At 36.9% G+C, this 21219-nt stretch overlaps 2 protein-coding genes across 3 annotated transcripts in view; one reads left to right on the top strand and one right to left on the bottom strand.

The window, feature by feature from the left end:
• The first annotated feature begins 208 nt into the window (after positions 1–208).
• LOC146489583 (uncharacterized) overlaps positions 209–21219 on the top strand; it is a 31496-nt gene continuing 10485 nt past the window's right edge. Inside the window, exon 1 of one of the 2 annotated variants that reach the window (XM_085105147.1) lies at positions 209–326. In XM_085105147.1, the coding sequence (XP_084961273.1) occupies positions 223–326 (104 nt within the window). In that variant the 5' untranslated portion in view covers positions 209–222. Of the gene's footprint in view, positions 327–3568; positions 3682–21219 lie in introns of those variants that run through there. The other variant, XM_085105169.1, reaches the window with a different exon arrangement.
• On the bottom strand, positions 4247–14700 carry LOC146489584 (uncharacterized). Its single transcript, XM_085105295.1, has 4 exons — positions 14563–14700; positions 8897–9195; positions 7320–7631; positions 4247–5637 (listed from the first exon to the last, which is right to left on the bottom strand). The coding sequence occupies exons 3-4, from the start codon at positions 7585–7587 to the stop codon at positions 5603–5605; spliced, it is 303 nt and encodes a 100-aa protein (XP_084961421.1). The 5' UTR covers positions 7588–7631; positions 8897–9195; positions 14563–14700; the 3' UTR covers positions 4247–5602.

Raw genomic sequence — 21219 nt, 5'->3', positions numbered from 1 at the left:
GCCACGGATGCACACTTTAATCAATGAATTTTTTTAAAAATGAAAACGTGTCCTGCAGCTAAATATTCAGTTGTTTTCAGTGCGGTTTGGCCTTTTTATTATCTTGATTTTTCACTGAGTTTCTTTGGTAATGGACAATCTTAATTATGTAAATCATCCCGACATAGCATTAATAGAAAAGAGCACAGATTGCGAAAAATATAAGAGACATGCTGTGAATCGATGCAGCTTTTTAATTTTGCGTGGATACGAAGAGTCTTGGTCAGTGAAAAGGGTTTTTCAGGACATTTATTACATGGAATGAAGAATTCGACGCCATTCCTAAGGTATCTTTGCGTATACAATTCAAGTTTTTTCCTGATATCAATCAATTCAGTCTCAAACTGTTCTGTATAATTCATTTTGATTTTCTACTGATCCATCACAGCCTCAATATTGGCGAATTTTCTGTTTCTTTACAAACGTTATTTCCCATCATTACTTAGTCCTTACACAGAGCTACCTCTGTAGTTAAGCACTTAACAAGTAAGAGCAGATTTCTCTCATGTATTCAAACTGCCTTAGTGTAAACATTTTCCAAGGGAAATCGACACTCAAGCTAAGTAAGTATGCATTGAAGGAAAAGGAAACTACGTCATAAAACTTCAAGAAAAATGTACGACTTCTTAACCTGAAAGCAATGTTATAGAGAGATGTCCTTTTTTAAGAAATAAACTCGGGGACATCAGAAAACCCAGATTTTTACAACTTGGAGACTTTCACCCTTTCACTTCTCTTATTTAATGTACAGCTGATCTTTCTATGTCTCATCTACATTGATAGATATTAAATTTTAAGTAGTTTTAACTTTAATCTATCGCTGTGGTTCGCCGATACTCGACTTTCTTCTTTGGCCTTTGAACGTATGAATGCAAAAACCATACGTCCTTACGGAAATTTAATAAAACCCAATTCAATTTTTGTCTTTAACCGGCACAAAGTATCACGACTTGTGTGAGAGCAGTAACCAAACAATGCCACTCAGAAGAAATATTTTTTCAAAACAAGCCGAATAAATGCTTAACAAATTCAAGTTAAGTTCTTTGAAAAGCTAAAGACACCGCTATTAATATATGCAGCCATGCACTAAATATCGACTTTACTTAAGCTGTTTAATAAAGGTCACAATTCAACCAGCGCGTATACTTAACTCATAGCATAATTTATCGGCCAAATATTTAGTCTTTGAAAAAGGTGTAACTTCTATCACTAAACCATATCAAATCAAAACTTGCGTCTTAAAAAATGAACGGTTTCTCCCTAAAATTCTCCATGAATTTGCCATGTCCTGCATCATCAATAATCGTGATTTGTTATCTGTTCAATTTTGGAATGCTATAGAGTGCTAACACAAAGACAAAATTTTTTAATGATCTCTTGAGTCTACTAGCTCGTTTTTCGTTAAGGGAATTCGCCGATTAAGAATCAGTGTATCAGAATCAAACGTCCTCCGGTATTTTCTTGAGTTTGTCTTATGAAATATTTGAAATTGAAATGCTTTATTCTTATTGTATGCAAATCGTACGATTTCTTATAACATCGCTTGTAAGCGATGATCAAGCTTTTGTTATTGGGTCTGAAAACAAGTGTTAAATTTTGGTACCAATCAGAACGAAGGTATTTTATTGGCCAATCATATTGCCGCCTTTGATGCTGAGTCCTTCTTTTCGCGCCTTCTGATTGGTTAGTTTACGTTTCACAGTGCAGCCAAACTGTAACTCTGAAGGGATATGATGTCAATAAAGAAAAAACTACCAGTTGTTATAAAGAGCGAAAAACTAAATAAATAAATAACCACTAGACATCTTTTCGACAGAGAAACGTAACAGTGCTTTCATGAAACTCAGAAAAATACTTTTGACAGCTGAACTATATATTTTCGCTAGATCTATGGCGATATATCTTATGGTGCTACAAAGACGCCGTATACCGGTAGATATAGGAATAGCACCTCAAGACAACCCCCCCCCCTCAAGTTCTTACCCTTAATGGTGTTAATAGATGTCAGTGTCGTGACACTGCTTTTATGATTCTTATACGATAAAATGCCACTTTCAGTCTGACAAAGTTGGGGAGTTTTGCGAATTCCAAAGGGGAAAAAAAGGCGCAAAATAAACTGATGATCTCCTAGTCAAAAACTACAAATCAAACATGTTTCAGTTTCAAAGGATGAATCTCATAAAGTTTTAGTGTTTTGACTGATTTCCAGGTTTTTTTTACCACTTTCCAAGCCTTGTAATCTTTATGGATCCTATTACTTTGCTGGGTCGGGAAACCTTTGGAAATTCATTATCTGAATTGGCTGCCTTAGCAACTTCAATTCTTTTTGGCTAGCATAGAGGAACAGTGGTCGATAATCTTTTAGATGTGCGTGTTACATTTTTCGTGGTAATGCAGGGTCTAAGCTGTCTATGTAAGCTGTTGTCTTGATAAAATCCGAAATAAAAGAAAAACTGTTTTGCTGTAATGACTTCTTCTGATTACAATTTAACGATTGTAGATGATGTACTAAACTGAATTCTGTCAAACAAGCATAAGCTGAAAAGTCGACTGAAATGAGTCAGTGATGCAATAACTATATAATTTGATCATATAATTTTTAATGTTATTTGCCCTAACTGCCTTGCTTTTAATGCAACTGTGCAGGAACGTATCCCACATGCGTTGTGATTTTTAACATCAACTAATCCTTAAACAACACATCAACCTTCGGCTTACACTTATGTTATTAAAATATTACATGCATTGTACATAACGTTTTGTTTTCGCTTTGGCGAATGGCTTGTGCTTGAAGCATCAACTTTTGAATTGCTCTTCGGTGGCCAATTTTACCTTATCTAGCTCAGTTGATAAAACAAATTTTCGTCTTTGATTATTTCCACCCACGCAATCCACAGTTTCTTTTAAGCTTAGCTCCTTCGTAAATGTATTTACCTGGCAATGGAAGCAAAATAACTGATCCGTCTGATAAATTAGAAAGACCAACCGTGGCGTAACAGGTCATAAATATATAAAAGTTTATCAGATTTTCCTTTTATCAAAACCTTATGAATGTAGATTTTCAGCTTCGTGTTGCTTATTCAAACGTAATTCCAATTACATTTGTTTTTCATAATGATTATTACATTTTCGCAATTTCTTCTTTATGTGCAATGTTTTAAAAACATAAGGGAACATTTATTTGAAAAAGTTCATATCACTGCTAGTAATAAAACTAACATGTAACTTGAAGATCTTTCGTTATTGATAACATTTGAATTTTGATTCCCAGTATCCACATCTTGTTCTAAGAAGGAGATTTGCAACAAATATGTCATCAGTCATAAAAAATAAGGATCTGTAGCTAAGAGTTTGCGAAGTACACTCCACTTTCAGTGAATAATTTTGCTCGGTATCCAGCAATGAACTCTGCGGTTATCTTAATTACGATGAATCTTATCCGAGTACGACGTATAAAAATTTAATAACTTACGTCAACGCCGTTCGAGTAAATAGAGTCCAATTGGAGGTTCTTTCTTTTTTACGGCAACTTTAGGTTTTTAAATTACTGAGGACACTGGAAATACCCGCGCGTAGATTGAAGAAACCAACCAACTTAACCTGCGACCAGAGCTAAATTGTAGGGTTTTGACCAAGGTAAAGGTACGTTTAACACGAAGTAACTTATACTGTACTTGTTCTGTAATAGACAAATGCGCAAATGCTACAGATTATGCCAGCAGTAACTACAAGGGTGACAGGGTAATCAAAATATTCAAGCGTGATTACCCTGACAGATCGTATTCTGGCTACTATAATTTCTTCAAGAAGTACCGACTATTAACGAAGTATTTTAAATTAAAAACTGAAGATAAGTCGCTATAGTGGAAGAGGACTTAGCCACACCAAGGCAAAGTGTGTCTGATTATGTTAAGTATAAGTAAACGTAGCATAGATGCGGGAAGGTATTTGCTAATTTGCCGATTAAATCCAAGCGGGTGTTAACGGCCATTAAGGTGATGATGAGACAACTTTTGTGATAATTCACATCATCCTACCATTGTGTTGACTTAAATACCGTTATTTTCCGTTTTCTTTAAAACAAAAGAAAGCGCAGTGTTCTATTAAGTCTGTTAGTGTATGGCCTCTGTAACATTCCTGTTTGAAATTAAAAAAACAAAACGATGGGCATGTATTTCTTCGTTTTAATATCAAGAGAGAATCTCTACCAGTTTTCTGCATTTGTCCTTAGTCATTTTTTATTTATTTTGATCAAAATAAAAAAAATCAGTTTTCTTATTTTAAGATGATGCCAGTCAACAACATAAGTGTCAAAATTAGGAGGCTTTCTTTCGATGTCACTGTAACAACAATAGTTAATTGTAAGTTAATTTTAGCAAACTAGCTTATTAGCTTATTGTAAAACTACATAAATGATTCTAACAAAAAGCTCTCACCCCGGCCTGTAAAACAGTACTGTGGTAATGTTCGTAAGCAAGCACTCGCATGTGATGTTAGTATCCTCACTTATTAACATAAGTTTGTATCCGGACTGAGGGTTGGAGCCCGGTTAGTATAAAAACTAGATAGGTCATTTAGCTGTGTATTGCTATAAAGAAAGTGTTACCTTTTTTAGATGATGTATTGTGGTATATGGAATTTTGCTCTACACCCTCTTACATATGGTACACGTTGTGTTAACGGATTTTTGTGTTACTGGTAAACCTCGGAGACGAAATTTGGGGGTTAAACCAAATTATCTTGATTTCAAAAAGAATTACTGTTTACAGCTCCGGGTGAAACCTCTTAAACCAAAACGACACACCACTCTTGTTGTATGCTCACAATATTGTTGTCAGTTGGTGCGTTAATCCAGTACAGAGAAGTAACAAAAATACAATTTTATGACGTATCTTTCTCAAACTACATCGAAATGATTTCACTACTTCAATCATACATGTACGTGTTGTGTTTCAAAGCAAAAGAAGTTACAAGAGTTTCATTCTCCTACTGAATAATGCACACGCACATGTAACAATACATAGTCTTCTGTAAATGTTCTTCAAAAACAAACATTTCCGTGACTTTTGAAGTAGATTAACGATTAAAGTAGCGGGGGCATTGATGATATTGATGATATAAATAATTAACCTAGGGGGCAAATGGAGTGATAAACAGAATGAATTCTTTGATACAATTTCTTTAAGTTAAAGGAAACCATCATGAAACTGAGATCCGGTGTATTTTTAATGCTTTCACAAAAGTCAATTCTCAACCAAAGCCGTGTCCTAGACCAAAGACAAGCTGATCAGCCCAAATCGGTTAACCTAAAAATATCATGAATCAATGAATCTATTCTTTACAAGACAAAACGTTCGCACTCGCTCCCTCAGAAATTTGTCTGCTTTCTCGAGAATAATATAAAGTAATAATATGTCATAAAAGACCACCATTGAAAGCCAGAAATTAAAGAAACAGCAACAAATATTTATTACTATTAAATTAATACGCAATAAATTAAAAATGTTTACAAAACTATATTATTTCATACAACAAATAACATTTTTAAAGCGCTCAGTTTTCGTCAGAGTGCAGGTTCAAAAGGCAGGGAAATGTCACCTACAAGAAAAAATAAACCAATAAATTGTTAAAGATTTTAGAAATGCAAATAAATACTTAAATAAACGTTCTGTAAATATTTAGACAAGTTTCTTACATCCAAACGATTCTTATATCCAAATGAACTCCCACAAAACGTACCCAGTAAAATGACTACCAAATGGAGTACGACTTACTGATTGTTTGTTTTACGTGAAGGACCTGGTGTTGATATCTATAAGTGCTGGTGGTCTTAGAAACAAATTTATATTTTTGTAAGTACTGCGACAAGTGGTTCCCAACAGTTCATCTGAAGAAAAAAACCTGTTAATTTTCCTAAAAACAAACCACAAATTTATGCGATTTTTTTCCTTGAATGGAAAGGAAGTTGTAGAAGTCTGGGCTGCAGATAAGAAATGGGAAACGGACCGAAAGGGTTCCTTCACCATCTTATAAACACTGCCTTAGCAGGAGAGCCCCGAACCTTGTTTGCCTTAGAAAAATAAGAAGGATTTTCCTCAAATCAATCCTCTAGGCAAATACTCTTCATTTTTGGACCTACCAGAAAATAGTATTGCTAAACGCTGTCTCAAAATTTCAAAGAATCTTTCAGCTTTATGATGCTATCGGCCGAGTAGGAATGGAAATTTTAAAACAAATTATCATGAATGTTTTGCAAAATAATCAATTTGTTTTGATAAAATCTTATCGATAACTTCAATTCCAAATCTTCCTTCAAAACTTATCGAAGGATTTCTGTTCAATTTATAGAATTGTATTTATTAAGAATGTGCAACACAGACAATCTGTTGCGAAGTTAAGATCAGAAAGTCCCCTGAAAGAAGAATTGTAATGGGTAGATACTGTTTACAGCCCTCTACTAATAATATTCATACAGTTTCTTATTTGCCATTTTTGTTTCAGAAACTGCACTAAAGAGTCTTAAGGCATTCGAACCTCCACTTGAACCACAGACAACTCACAACTCACAAGAGAAACAAAATCTACCCCAGTAACGCACACACCCTGCAGAGAGAGGGTCTAAATTTCTGTGATTTTCAAAGGGTGGCATTTTGCAGGATTTGATATTTGTGGTCACAGACGACATTACTTAATCGCCTTAACTTCTCATCATCAAAACTGGAATTTTACAAAACAAAATGCAGCGGTGCGCACGACAACAGAAAGAGTTTTCTCTTTTTCATTTCAGACAAATTGAAAAAGAAATAGATTGTTATTAATCATAAGCAATCAGTAAAAGTGGTGTTTACCGAGCAATTTCGCCTTTCAATTAAATTCTTGCCTTGGACTGACTGCTGAATAGCGTGAAAGATTAAGACTATACATAAAATAATATGAAATGTCAATTTTCTTAATATCTCCCACAGTAGCAAAACTAACGTGATAAAAGCGGGAGTCGGCAACAAATTTAGGCGTGGTGACGGAATATTCCAATTTCGCTACCGCAGCCGCCCGTTATTCTTTCATCTTCTGGAGCTTTCACTAACAAGACACTGATAGCTTGTGAGAACATGAAAATAGAAACAAGACAAGAGGATTAGGGGGACAGGGTCACGTAATTACATTTTTGTGCTCGCCTTTTTAAAAAACGATCATGACATTGTAATATTGATTCTCAATATCGCCTCCCGGAGTCCCAGTGGAGTAGCTGAAGGTAACAGACAACTTAGATGGCCTCTTACCATTTTCATACAGATCTCTCCAATAGTCATCAACATCTTGGTCGTCATGAAAGTCGTTGGTACCACTCTCAGGTCCGTTTTGTGGGGGTTTAACAGGATTTATCTCAACTTGGATGCTTCCTGTTGGAGGCTTTGTTGGCCTTCTTCGTGTAAATCGTCTTCCGCCGAACCATCTATATCGCCGGCGAGCTTTGTGTCCGTCCGTTAAGAAAACAGCAACGGCAAGCAATGTTAAAATCGCAGCACCAAATAAAATGCGTCTGTTCATCGCAGTTTGTGTCAGTGATGTATCTTAAATACCCAGGAATAGATCTATTGAAAAAAATGTTGAAAAACGATTAACAAACCAAAACGAAAACGTTGATTTTTAATTTATTTGCTCAGACATTAATTCCATGAATTCGAAACTCGTGCACGCAAATCCAATTCACCTCATGTTGAAGGTTTTCCATATAAGAAAGAGCATTTGGTCTGCGAGTGGGTTATTAAAAACTAACATGAGTATTATACACTGTTCTTTAACATAAATGAGTCTAAAATTAAAAATTAAATACTTTTGTAGCCATGGTTATAAAACTTTCCATTTTGACTAAAGGTTATTTATGAGAATTTGTTAAACGATGAAAGGACCAATCAAACTCGCGGTTTTAAAACAGACCGTGCAATATTTTATGGGGATTATTGGCTGTGAGTTTTCCTACAGGAAATACATAGCACTTTCTCCGTGTTTCTTGAAGTCCAATTCCAATTACATTATTTTTTATGAGAGATAGAAACAGTTGTAAAAAAGCCTATGCAGTGTTTATTCTGCCGCACAACAGTAACTTATGTCAGTTTGCAATTGCGTAAACACCCGAAGAAAAGCTTTTTTTCTATTTTTACATGTTCTTTCTTTGACAACACGAACTCTGAACGGTCTAGATAATAATACGTTGATTAATTGAATAATTTGAACGTCGGATATGAGAGAGAGAGAGAGAAAATAAAATGTTATTCTTAGCTTTCAGCACCCGAACATTAAACAAAACTATTGGTTGATTTATTGGACAGCTGGAAATTATCAGATGTAAAAGAGGAATAAGAATTTCTTCTTGAGAAAGATTACAGACACACAGACAGATAATATATTTTTAAACGTGTATAAATTAGCGGCAAATTTTCCGGTTTATAGATTTCGTTCATCATATCTCTGAAAATGAGATCCCTGTGGTGTAGAGCCGCCCGATTGGCTATCTCTGTTTTATCGTAGACTGTTTGCTCAAGTAGTATATATGCTGGCTTGGATTCTGTTATATGCTCCATTAACGACAGGGATGACTGGAAAAGAGATGTAGTTTTTTTGCCCCATCTTCAAAAATACTAATAAAAAAGGCTGTGATCATATCTAATTGTCAGTAAAGTTAACTAATGTCTTCCTTTCATTGCGTTCAATCGAATGAATTCAGGTGTTTAATGAACAACGGTTTAAATTGCAATTGATAGGACCAGACAGGTTCATAAAAGAACCGTGTGTTTAGTTCGTACCATGACCTAAATTAAACATTGTGACTGTACGTATTCAATAAGGGATTAGTTACCTTGCAAGCTACTTGATAATGATGCGCCAATGATTATGTAGTTCCTCTTCACTCCTCGCGAATTTGTTTTATTCGATAATGTCCTTTCCAGCGCAGTTTTATAACGACCCGGCTACGTAGGCATGGAAGTGACGTGTGAAAGATATCGGTTACGTAAAGACCAGCATTTTGTCTTCTTTTCTTTCTACGGCGGCTGTTTGTATCACATTCACGCTTGTTATTCATCCGCCTTGGGAAGTCACTTGTCAATAGCACCTCATATGAACATTCGGCGGTAAAAGCACATTTTGAACGATTATCTAAAAAAAGACAAACACCTTTCATAAGGAAATACGCGGTGGCCAAAAAAGATAGTAGTACAATATCCTACTTTTAGCAGCTGTGAGCTGTTTGGATATTCATGAATAGGACAAAAGATTATTTTTGATTGTCTGAAATGGTACAAGAAAAGGATAAAACCACTATTGGTGATCTCATTTATAAGGGGAATATCACGGATTTTTCTATCTAACTGAGGCCCAAGATTAACGTAAAACATTTAATTTTATAGTTTACTTATAGAGCGGATGAGCTATTAGTTAAGTGCACTTAACAGCAATATCACGATGAAATAGAATTAAATGCTCTAATGGTTTTACTATACTTAAACGCTATGAATACAATATCACTTCCCTTAACTTTGGAACAGATGATAAGAAGAGACGGCTGCTTCATTGTTAAATTAAAGCAAGATGTATTTTATTATTTTTAAAGATGAAATCATAAGAGTTTTAAATATGTTTTAGTTACGAGGATTTGTAAAAATAACGTACAAATACAAATAAAAAGAGTAATCAACTAAATTATGACTAAAGAATTTCAGTTTCTGGACGGAATTCCAATATTTTCAATTTCTGTTTGTTTAATAAATCGTTCCATTAAGATTGCTCTAAAAGTCGCGTCGCATTTTGTGAATGGGAAGTATGGGAAGAGCAATTCATTATACTCGCTTCCTTCGCTCCAGAATTTCTTACGAAGATACCAAAAAGGGATCCTTCATATTCCAAATTATGTCTTTGGTGACCTGTATCTGTGTTTCTCCATTGCGACGTTTTTAATATTCACGGCTTTTGCTTCTGAGCAACGATTTTCATTTATCGTAAAAAAAAGATACCTTTTCAAGCAACTTGCTTAGCGACAGGTATACTTTGTAAAAAGGGAATTAACGCGAATTAAAAAAAATGCGATTATTTTTGTCATCTTATTTTCTTTGAGTTTTTATTTCGGCAGCCTTCACAGAGTGGGACGTCAAATATTTTCTTCGAAGCTAAATCTTAAGTTGAAGTTCTTTAGCCTGGGCAACTCCAAAACCTTAACATTATTTTTCTTTGTTTAGCAAATTCAAACTCTGAATAAATCGTTTTGAATACTTTATGTTTGTTCAAGTTACAAACATTGGTATGAAATTTTCTTGTAATTATCTTGTGGGGCCTCCGTGCCTGTGTTCATTTGGTAATATAGCCTTCTCGTTCGCGTTAATTTCCTTTCTTTGAAGGAATTGCAAGCTTCCCTCGATTCCTTTGATTTAAGTCGCGTTTTGGCTCCATCAGGTTTTCACTAATAACATAGCGTGGGGTATGTTGCACATCGAAAGCCAGTTTTCTCTTGTTTTTTTCCCACCAATTCATTAAAATCCACGATAATCTAAAAGCCAAGAACAAGACTGTATTCTAGAACACTTGGGTTTGAGTATTGTGTCGGTAAAACTACTCAAACGCAAGCGTTTGTCAGTGTGTAGTAGGCTTTCTTTTTAATATTTGTCAATTCCCTTCGGTGAAATCTTCTGAAATTTTCACAGTGGATAGAACCTCGCCAAGAAAATCTTTCAAGGACAAAAGGGTAAGGGTTATAGAGGCAGATTCTTTGCTTTTTGAAAATTATTGGTTTTTGTCACTGTGTGAAAACATGTCTCAATAAATTTTCGTTGAGATTGTGCCCTAACTATAGCAAATTATTTGAAACCTCTGTGCCAGTTTTTAAAACATTTCACCAAAGGAAACGCGAGAAAGTTTACATTTTCACTGACTCACAGTAATTACGTCTTAGAAATAAGAATTCGCCAATTAAGACCGCTATTTGGGCATGCGTAAACCTTAGAGTAGGTGACTTGTTTGCTTAAAGTTTGACGCGAACTAATTGGATGAAATGTACAACCTCGGTTATCTTTGAAGATACGAACAGCAATTGTTCGGTTTATAAAACCATTAAAGAGAATGTTTTCTTTGAAATGCTTTTCTTTTTCTACTTCAGGCGGCATTTGCTCAAAGAGCGGTTATTTTATCCAGTGGATAAATCGCTATCTTGGGGATAAAATGTACTCCAACCAGTACATTTTATTCCCTAGATAGCGACTTATCCGCGGGATAAATTAAGTAACCGCTGTTTGAACAACTTTAATTTGGGCCGTATGGTTGACTTGCTCGCTGTTTTGCATAAACTTGTGTCAGCTCGCGTGCGCACATTATAAAGGTTGCATCATCAGTGCGCCCGCGAGCTTAAAACCTAAGGAAGACTGACATTAATTAATTCAAGCAGCAACCTTAGCTTTAGCCTGCGAACGCAGACGTATTTTCGGCTATCGCTACTCTCCACCGGCGGAGAGAAGCAAAAGCCGGAAATACGTCTCCATTCGCAGGCTACCTTAGCTTTGCCATACTTTGAATACTGCCTTGGTTAACAGGCGTCCGCTGTGTATTAATGCGTTGGGGATTGGGGACGAGCCAACTCTGAAAATATTGTAAAAATTGAAATTGTAGCACAGGACATGGAAGTGACAAATTTGACAATAATAAGGGCAAAAATTACCGGAATAATGCAGCGCAAATCCAGTTTTGTGGATTCAATTACTTAAACGTGGCAGAACGCGTCATGAGATCTGTTACGAGTCTGTTGAAAGATTATGCCAATGGGCGCCTGCGGGGAAACGATCATCGTCCGAAGGGCGTCGTCGGAAAGCGAAGCTTTTCAAACGAGGGGCGAACCTTAAGCTACTTGTTATATGCCCACTTTCATTGATGTATGCGGCTTCTGTCTTGCGGATAACAGGGACCTTCTGATCAGAGTACGAGTACAAGACTGGGTACGAGTACGACTCTCAATTTCACATCAGTCACATCCCCAGAACTCTTGCTCCTTCCCGTTGTTTATCAGCAGATAAGGAGACCCTAGAAACAAGATTGGTGCGACAAGCGGTTGCCTAAATCATGCAAACTACGTTTGAGAAGTCGTACTCAGTCTCGTACTCGTAGTCAGATATGAAAGTCGTTAATCTTTCAACAGACGCGGGCAGGGACGCAAAATAAGATCTCTGGTTTGTTCGGCCACGTTCATGTATTTAAAAATCAACAAACTCGATTTTGCGGTGCAAATTCCCTGTGATTTTAGTTGGAATTATGGTCAAATTTGACTCCTCTACTCCCTTTGATTGTATTGAACATTGCCAACACACTACGACGAAATTATGTTAAAACCTGCTTTGCAAAGTTAAAGCTGTAATTCCGAGTTCTTTCAAATTGTTATTGTTACCGTGATGTCCTTCATTACCGTCTGAAAAAAAGAGAAAAACACCAATGAAGCTAAGCGGAGATGGGTGGATAGAATCTCTTTAACTCCGATATTATTAAATTAAAACTACGACTATCAAAAGTTTTCGAATATTAATACAATTGATAGTATTGGTCGATGACATAATTAGAAAATGTTGTAAAAAAATTAAAATTAAAACTATGACAATGACACTTCGAGGAATATAGTACATTTAAGATATTTCCTTTAAGGTCTGTAACGGGAGGTGACAGCGTCATATAACGTAAGAATTACGTCATTATTTCGAAACGGCAATCATCTTGGATTTCTGAATGAGAAACTTTAGAGAACTACCAACAGTGACCAAAAAGTGTTCCAACCAACACCACTTGACGAAAACTAAAATAGTCTAAAATCATCAAAATCAGGGTAACAAAGTTAAATCGTTTCATTACAGACAAAAGCATTTCTTCTTCTGAAAAACAGCTTGTCAAAATTTGAAAACCAAACTGACCTTGCTGAAACAAACACAAAGTCTGGTGGCGTTTGCTCAAATATTAAAAAAAAATGGTAATAAACGTTCAAAGTCAGCGCGGGAAGAATATCCCACTCGAGTATATCCCTGATATGTACAAGCGTTCACCATATAACATTAAAATGTGCCGGATGGATGGCTGAACAACTCTAACCCACTCCCAGTTGGTTTGATAGCTCTGTTGGTAGCCGGAGCACTGCACCGGTATCGCAGAGGTCATGGGATCAAATTCTGTTCAAGCCTGAATTTTTATACAGGCTTTTCTGTTTACATAACCGTGACGGTCATTTATTTCTTAATTCTTTCACTCGCGGTTCAAATACATATGATTTTAGTAAATAAATTTCACTTCTGCACTTCATTTGTTGGCCACAACTGGAAGCAAAAGTCGACTTAGATAACGTACGACATGGTTCAGTTAATAAAATAATGCTTTTCATAATCACAAAGCCTACTTCATTTTTAATAATATTTGGCAAAAAAAAATGCCAAAACGTATATGAAGTTTTCAAGTAAATTGGCTAATTTTGAAGGGCGTGGTCTATTGGCCGAGAAGGTGGTACCAGTTACCATGTATTTCTCCGATAACAGCAGCCAGTAAAAGCCTTTGCATTAGCTTCAGGCCCTCTGTTTTCGCTCATAATTACTTATCAATGCATGTGTCGCGCCATGCATATTTGTAATTTAAAATTATAAATTGCAAATAGGCCACTGCTAAGTTCTCTTTAAAATCGAACGACACAGAGAGGCAAAATCATTAAATGCAACCGGTCTCTTTCGATTTATTGATTACCTTCATTACTGGCTATATCAAGATTTCACATGGTGACGACAGGGATTTTTTTCACGTAGGGTTGGGAAATATGATTCGCAATAGCGATGAGAAAGGGGAGCATTCTCAGAGCAAGATGGCGATTGATGAACCAGCTGTTAACACATTTTTCAAATAATTTTGAAACAAATTGTACTTGTTTTCCAATTATAGAGGCAGTGTCACCTATTTTTAGTGTCACTATGAATAGAAAAACGTATTTATTTCAATGGAATCGTTAACATAATGTTCGAGATTTGTTAACAATAACCCTTCGTAGTGCACAGAAAATACCCTAAATTATTTTTGGCTGCGGATGGCTAGGATGAAAGTGGATTGCAACTTGAAAAAATTGGCCAACTTTTTCAAGTTCTTCCTGTGTAGTCGCTTAAACTGGTTATAGTTTGTTCTTCCTAGGAGAAAATCCTTAATATTTTCTTCCCGGTGTTGTAAGAGCAATTTCATGTTACAAACCAAGTTCTTTGTCAAATATTTTAGCAGTTTAGACCAAAGTAAATCAAAATCGCCCAGTGATATCTCACTAACATTTGATCTTCGCGAATTGGTAAACATCTAAAATCTGAAATAAACTCCTATTGATAATTTGTATTGTAGGTTAGAACAGGTCAAAAGCAAGCTGGAATGAAAAAATAAAGTATTTTTGAAACCCAAACCCCGAACAAATACGAATTAATTGAGATTCAAAGTGGTTTCCAAAGTCACGCAGTAAACTTGATAGAATAGAGTTAAACTCACCGCTGAATCTCCATCCAGCAAACTAGTAATTCTTCAGATCACCTTGATACCTTCAATCTTTTGATAACTGCAAGGACACTTTCTCCCTAAACGTATGGACAATGGTTCTTTTACGGAACGCTAAAAAAGCGCAGGTGCTAGCAGAAGTAAGATCTCTTTTTTGACGCACAGATCAGTGAGGTGAACTCCGTTAGATATCACCAAAGTTTGCGGTGAGTTAAGGAGCCCTGTAATACCAGTCTCGTGTCTGAATGGGTTGCCATGGTTCAATTAACTTACCTACTATCTAGGTCATACCACATGGTTAATATTCGGATTGTCTGCTGGGCGGGCGGGCATCCCTTTGCACTGTCTGCACAAGTAAGGCGTGCGTGAGGAGTACCTCAGATATGAGTCATGTAATATTTTAGCTATACTTGCCACAAATCGACCTTAGAAAGTCTATATTTTAGCTTGACCTGTACAGTAAAATTTCGGAAGTGTGCCAAAACTCATGATCAAGCAAATGAACAAAATTGCATGAACGAAACGAAAGAAGGCCATATTTTAGACACAGGAAGTTGGGGAGCCTTTTCAACAGGACACGAGGCAGTCAGGTGAAAGTGAATATCCTTCACATGAACACAGACGGGTACAAACTGAACACTTCGGACTTTGATCCATCGTGAATTTTGTTTAAGAGGTTTTGATTATTATAAATGAATCCTAATAAGTATCGTTTCCACAAAAGGAACGCATTTAATCTTAAAATTTCAAAATGGTTTGGTTCATGGTCTCAATAAGGATAAAGACTCTTTAAAAAAAACACCCTGCTGACAGCTCCTACCCCTGTCCTTCAGGAAGGGTTCACTGTGGTCTTTAAAAACGCTTCACACGCCATTTAGTGTTCAAAATTTCATGAAACCGCCTGCTCAAAAGTTACGTATTGTGGAATATTGATATCTATTCTTGTAGAGAGATACTTTTAAACTTAGTCAGTAACGTCTAATAATTCAACGCGATGGGTCGTTCGTTAAAATTTATTGACTGATTTTACTTAAGACCGATGGAAATAAGTTAAACTCGAACTATGTACTTAGAAGTGAGTGTAGTAGGTTTTTATGTTAGTAAGGATGAAATAAAATCCTGATTTTATCATTCTTTTTCTTTTACTATACAGTGGAACCTCGATTTTACGATATGGCAGGAGGACAGCAAAATCATATCGTTAAATCGGGATTGTAATCAAACTCCGGGATTATAAATAACTTTTGCCAGGACAAATAATGTTGATCGTTAAATCGGGAATATCGTTAGATCGACGATCGTAAAGTCGGGGTTGCGCTGTAAAATCTGGCGAAAATCAGATTTTCAAACTTAGAGATCATAACCAGCCATATAGATATATGTTATGTTCGTGCCACCCAAAGTAAAGCATGACGTCACATACCGCAACTAGCGCGGGTTTACGCATGATCCGAGTCTCTAAATACATCCTCTGAGTGATGCAGTATAAGATGCTTGTAACTTTTGAAAAGGTCCCAGCCTCTAAGGTACGTAAAAAAACTGTGAAGGAAATCCTAACATATATGAGAATCCCTGCTGGACAGAAATTTCTTTCACTGCTAGTCCATGGAGGATACAGGGTAGGGTCTAGAGACAAGTTCTACTCGCTGAATTTTTTTCTTTTATTTCTGGCACATTTTCAGTCCTTCACCCACTGGCCCGCCCCCTTTATTTTGTATGAAAGTCTATTATTTTACTTTAGAGAGGGTCGGGGGTGACTACCATAGCCAACACAGAATGCGTGGTCAGTGAAAATGGAACTTCAAACCTCCAATCCGGCAGCGTTTACAATAACCAGTGACCTCACAGGAACCTTAGTTTAGACGGTGTATGCAATTGGAGTAACATTGTATAGCTAACCGAGGGCTTGATTACTAAAGAAGTGTTGCATTCTTCAAATCCGGTTGATTTGATCTGTGTGCGTCGCCTATGCAAAATGGCTGCCCTTTTGATAGTTTTGTTTGCATCCATATTAGCCCACAGGTACCCCAAGCTCTACACGAAATTATAAGGATTTGTATGGGAAAAAACGATTCCTATTTCAATTTAAAAAATACGAACGAATTTTCAATAAAAATATCCCTACCTGAACTCCCTTGTCTGTTGTTCTTTCTCCTATGTGGTTTTTGGAGCGATTGAGCGCGATTTCAGTGAGTTTTAGTTCCATCGCTTTTCTCTCTATATATATAGAGAGATAAAATCAATGGGGTTCTGTTGCATAAACAGAACCCCTTATTCAGTAATGTAAACGATAGTTTCAGTGTCGTCGGAAGAGATATTTTACCAAAGAAGTAATGCTACTGAGTTTTTTCGTCACAAATCCGACTTGTTAAGATCAAGGCCCTGTGAGTAGGTATCTACTGAAAAAAAAGCGTTGGAAGTCTGGCATTAATTCAACACTGAAGTTCTGCAAACAAACAAGATGATAAATCGTTTATTAAAAAAAACCGCAACTTGCAGCTATAAGCTGAATTACTTGTGTTACATACAGCATGTTTAAAATTTCAAACTATAAAAATCCTAACTGCACTAGTATTAATTTCCTATTTACAATTGTTGTTTAATTGCAAAGTGTATTATGAAAGTGTCTCTAAACCTCTTTGTTTTCAAATTCAGGATTGAAAACATACGCCTAGTCCTAAAATTATATCTCCCACTGTCATTGTGCGCGGGCAGCAGGCTAGCTAGTTTATGCTGGTCACTCTCCACTATTTGTTTAAACAGACTGCTACATAATTGCTCACGTCTATGGAAGAGTGTTTTCAAACCCGCCTCTTCCAGGGCCTTGCTATACGAAACCTCTGAGAAAAGGATCCTTAAGACTCTTTTCTGAACTCTCTCTATTTGGTCAGACAAATAGGCTGGCAAATTAGTATGGAAGGCCTGACATGCATATTCCAGAACGGAACGTATGCATGCACAATAAAATAGAATTTCATAGCGACTTACGGTCTATGCCAGCTCTCTTAAGGTTACCGTGTACCTTCAGGGGTGGCTTCACTTTAACGGATGTAGCGCCTCTCGGTTACATCACAGATACCCAAAACCCTATATCAAATTAAAGCTTATAGAACTGGGTATCCAAATATTTCATTGCTTTTTCAAGAAAATAAATTCCTAATTTTTCCGCAGTGTCGAAACTTGAAGGCACGGTTCGTCTTTCTAGAGTTCCAACTCAACGCGATTTTTATATTTTGGAATTTTTTTTTTCTTCTCACGGTCAGGATCCCAAAGGCTAAAAAAGCGTGTCGGGGTTTTCCTTAATTCGATTGCGTTCAAAAGTTACGGAGCATTTTTAAAACTGCAAGGAAAACATGCGGAGTGAACGCACAGAAATGGCTGTCAAGGAAAGAGTTTTAAGAATTATCAAATTCCCCGACACCCTTTTGTTGATAATACATTTTTCTAGCATCTGGCCAAATTTTACAGAAATCGGCCAAATCGTTGTTGAGTTGTAACTCTTGAAAGTGTCTCCTCGAAGCGGAAATTAAAGTTCGAGAAAACAGCGCTTGAAAAAAATTCTCTCTACACAAACAGGTACCGCCCCCTAACGCCTTTGCGGAAAATTAGCCAATCATTTTGCAAGCTACTTTTTCTTCCGGTCACCTCCTGTGAAAATTTTCTCGCAGTTTTGCACGTATTCACGTTCCAGGGTAATCAACTCCTTCACCATTTTGTTGGATATCTGCGGTGTTTGTTGTAATCTGTAATCATTATGGGAAAAACAAAACGGGGACTGAAGCCGTCCTTGTCAAGCAAAGCTGTTGGGCCGAAGCAGAAGCGGCAGAGGCGGGCAAAATTATCAGCGCAAAGAGCTACGGAATTATCGGGGAACCACCGTAACCGCATGTATTGTCTCAGTCAAAACGAAAATTCTTGCTACTCTTCGAAAAGCCGGCGAATACATCTATTCGAGCGAAATATTGTTGAGGAAGTTTCGAGATTGTTTATCGAAAGTTTTGGTGAAAATTCGCTCTTGAATGAACGTTCCAAAACGTTTATTAATGCTGCAAATGGGAAACAAGTATCCGTTTGACGCTTGAAAGAAAACGTTTAAACGGAACCGTTTAGAAGAGTTGACTCAGTTTAACGCTTTGGAAATTACACTAATACAGCAAGTCTTTGTGAAAAGGCTACAAGCAAGAGTGGCGACTGTTCGCCTTACTAGTTATCTTGTAGCGACGGCTGACGTTGAGAAAAGATCAAGACAGTAATTATTATGCCTCTTGATTCTTTGTGTTATTTTTCAATTTTTTTATTTTCAGCTTGCCGAGACTTGTAAGGTTTACGCACCCGAACACAAGATTCAGTGATGTGATAACATTCAGCCGCAAATCATGAATAATAAAGAAGCTCATGAAGCGCGATTCACGGACGCGTGAATTGAAACAAGCGCGTCTCCAAATATTCGCTTGGCTGGAAGATTTTAAGGCCTTTACCTACTTTAAAATGTACCTTAAAGTTTTTGTGTTCTTCTATCTTAGTTTCGTACTCGAACAAACGCAAGTTCTTCCACTAAATACAGGATATTCGGAGTGCAGAAACGTGAGGGGTTCAAGACTATAGAAAGACCGTTCGCGCGACTATCGCAATGGGTGGCTTTATCAGCAGCAATATGCTGTCAATCAAAGTAAAGTTTAACTTCCGGTGGAAATCGCTTACGTTCCAATTTCTCGGCAAATAATCACTCTTTTTCTAAAATTCTTTTTTTGTTTGTAAGAGCTTACTGTCAGGTTTATTTTTATCTAAAAAAACGAAAATCCAAAAATTTTCTCTCTGAACGTACACGGTAACTTTAAGTTGCTTAAGCAAGTAAATTCGTCGTAATATTATCTACATGATCGATCCATTTAAGGTCATTCCTTACAGTAACACCTTATATCTTAGCTGATTTCACAACTTCAAAAGCATTACCATTGGCCTCAAGGGAAACAGTGTCCGAGTTATTTTTCCTTCGAAAGTCTATTCTGAGTTCCTTACACTTAAGTGAGTTCAGTTTGAATCTATTGTCGTTAGACCATCGAGGGACATCATGTACTGTATCTTGGAGCACTGAAGCACCAAACTTGGGGACAATTTCCGAGACCTTTTCCGCATAGAAGAGAGGGCATTGCTCGATGTGAGGTCGTTGATCATAGCGGCAAAAAGAGCCATGGGCCAACCCGGGTTCCCTGTGGAATTCCAGCCGGGACTGGTTAGAAATTCGAGAAGCAATCAGATTTCAGCTTTACACGTTGACATCTGCTTCGTAAAAAGTCCGCCACCCAGTTGATAATAGTGGGTTTCACTCCTAGGCTATAGAGCTTGGCGTTCAATAAATTGTGGTCTACAAGATCAAAAGCTTTCTTATAGTCCAGGAGTGCTACTCTAACATGTGCGCCAGTCCCGTCAGTGGCTTCAGACCAGTGATGTAGCATGGAGATGAGTGCAAATGTAGTGCTTGAATCAGGAATAAAACCAAACTGGTTAGGATCCATACACTCGAGCATCAAGGGTTTGAGAGCTCAGTCGATGATATACCCCTCCGCGACTTTAGACAATGTAGATGTTAAGGATATGGGTCTCAGGTCTTTGTGAAAGTCTTCAATAGACACACCCCTGGGAACAGGTGGAACATCCGCTAGTTTCCATATATGTGGGACTTTAGATTCTCGGAATGATTGATTTAACACCTCGGTTAAAGCTGGAGCTAGTATATCAGAAAACTCTTTCAGCACCCAGTTTGGCAGGTTATCAGGTCCACTTGCTCACAACAACAATCTTCAACGACAGAAACATCAATCATGATTAAAACAAAAGAACAAAGATTTCCTTTTTGTTATTCTTCTCTACAGCAAAGCAAGACTAGTACATTGTAGCGTAGAAATGATTTTTTTCTGGAAGCGCTTTTTGTGCTAATAAAAATACACGCCGGATGTTGCTTTGTTTGTGTTGCCAATGAAAAAGGCGCCCAGCTTAAGAAATGAGAGTCATGCTCAATGTTTCTGCTAATCAGTTTAATCCCATTCACACCCGTATTCTCCCGTTCAGCTGTTAAAAGTCTGTATTTTTGCTTTTGTTATCAAGCAATAGGAACTGATAACTTGTTTTTATTTATCATAAAAACAAAAAATGCTTAATGTTGTTTTTGTTCAAATGAAGACGCCGCTTTCCACGCCATTTGTAATTCATCAGCGGTGTTCAAAACGTTTATCATCTTTTAAACATGTCATGCAAACTTTTAGCAGGCAGGTGGAAAAAGTCAATAAAATTACTTCCTAAAACTTTTCATTCCAAGACCAGTTCAGTTTCACGAGGAAAATCACACGAAACGATGATCGTGGAAAGCAAGTTGTTAATTTCCAGCTGAAAATATGTTTGGTCAAGGTAAAAAAAGAACGAAAAACGATGATTGAAAACTTTCATCGTCACAAAGCGATATCAACACATCGTTTTCAAATTGGAACCGTTAAGTGGAATGGGGATCTATAACACCTTTTAATTAAGTGTGTTTAATAACCTTCATTATAACGAACGACGCGCATGCGATGCACAAAGGACGCCAATGCCACAAACACCTTGTCATTTCTACCCACGAATTTAACACTAATGCTACACTGCTGATAGACTACA

The sequence above is a fragment of the Pavona decussata genome, unplaced genomic scaffold (assembly GCF_977016875.1).
Source record: "Pavona decussata unplaced genomic scaffold, jaPavDecu1.1 SCAFFOLD_5, whole genome shotgun sequence".
Classification (NCBI taxonomy): Eukaryota; Metazoa; Cnidaria; class Anthozoa; order Scleractinia; family Agariciidae; genus Pavona; species Pavona decussata.
The sequence above is the reverse complement of the archived record's forward strand: the minus strand, read 5'-3'. Positions and strand labels throughout refer to the sequence as shown.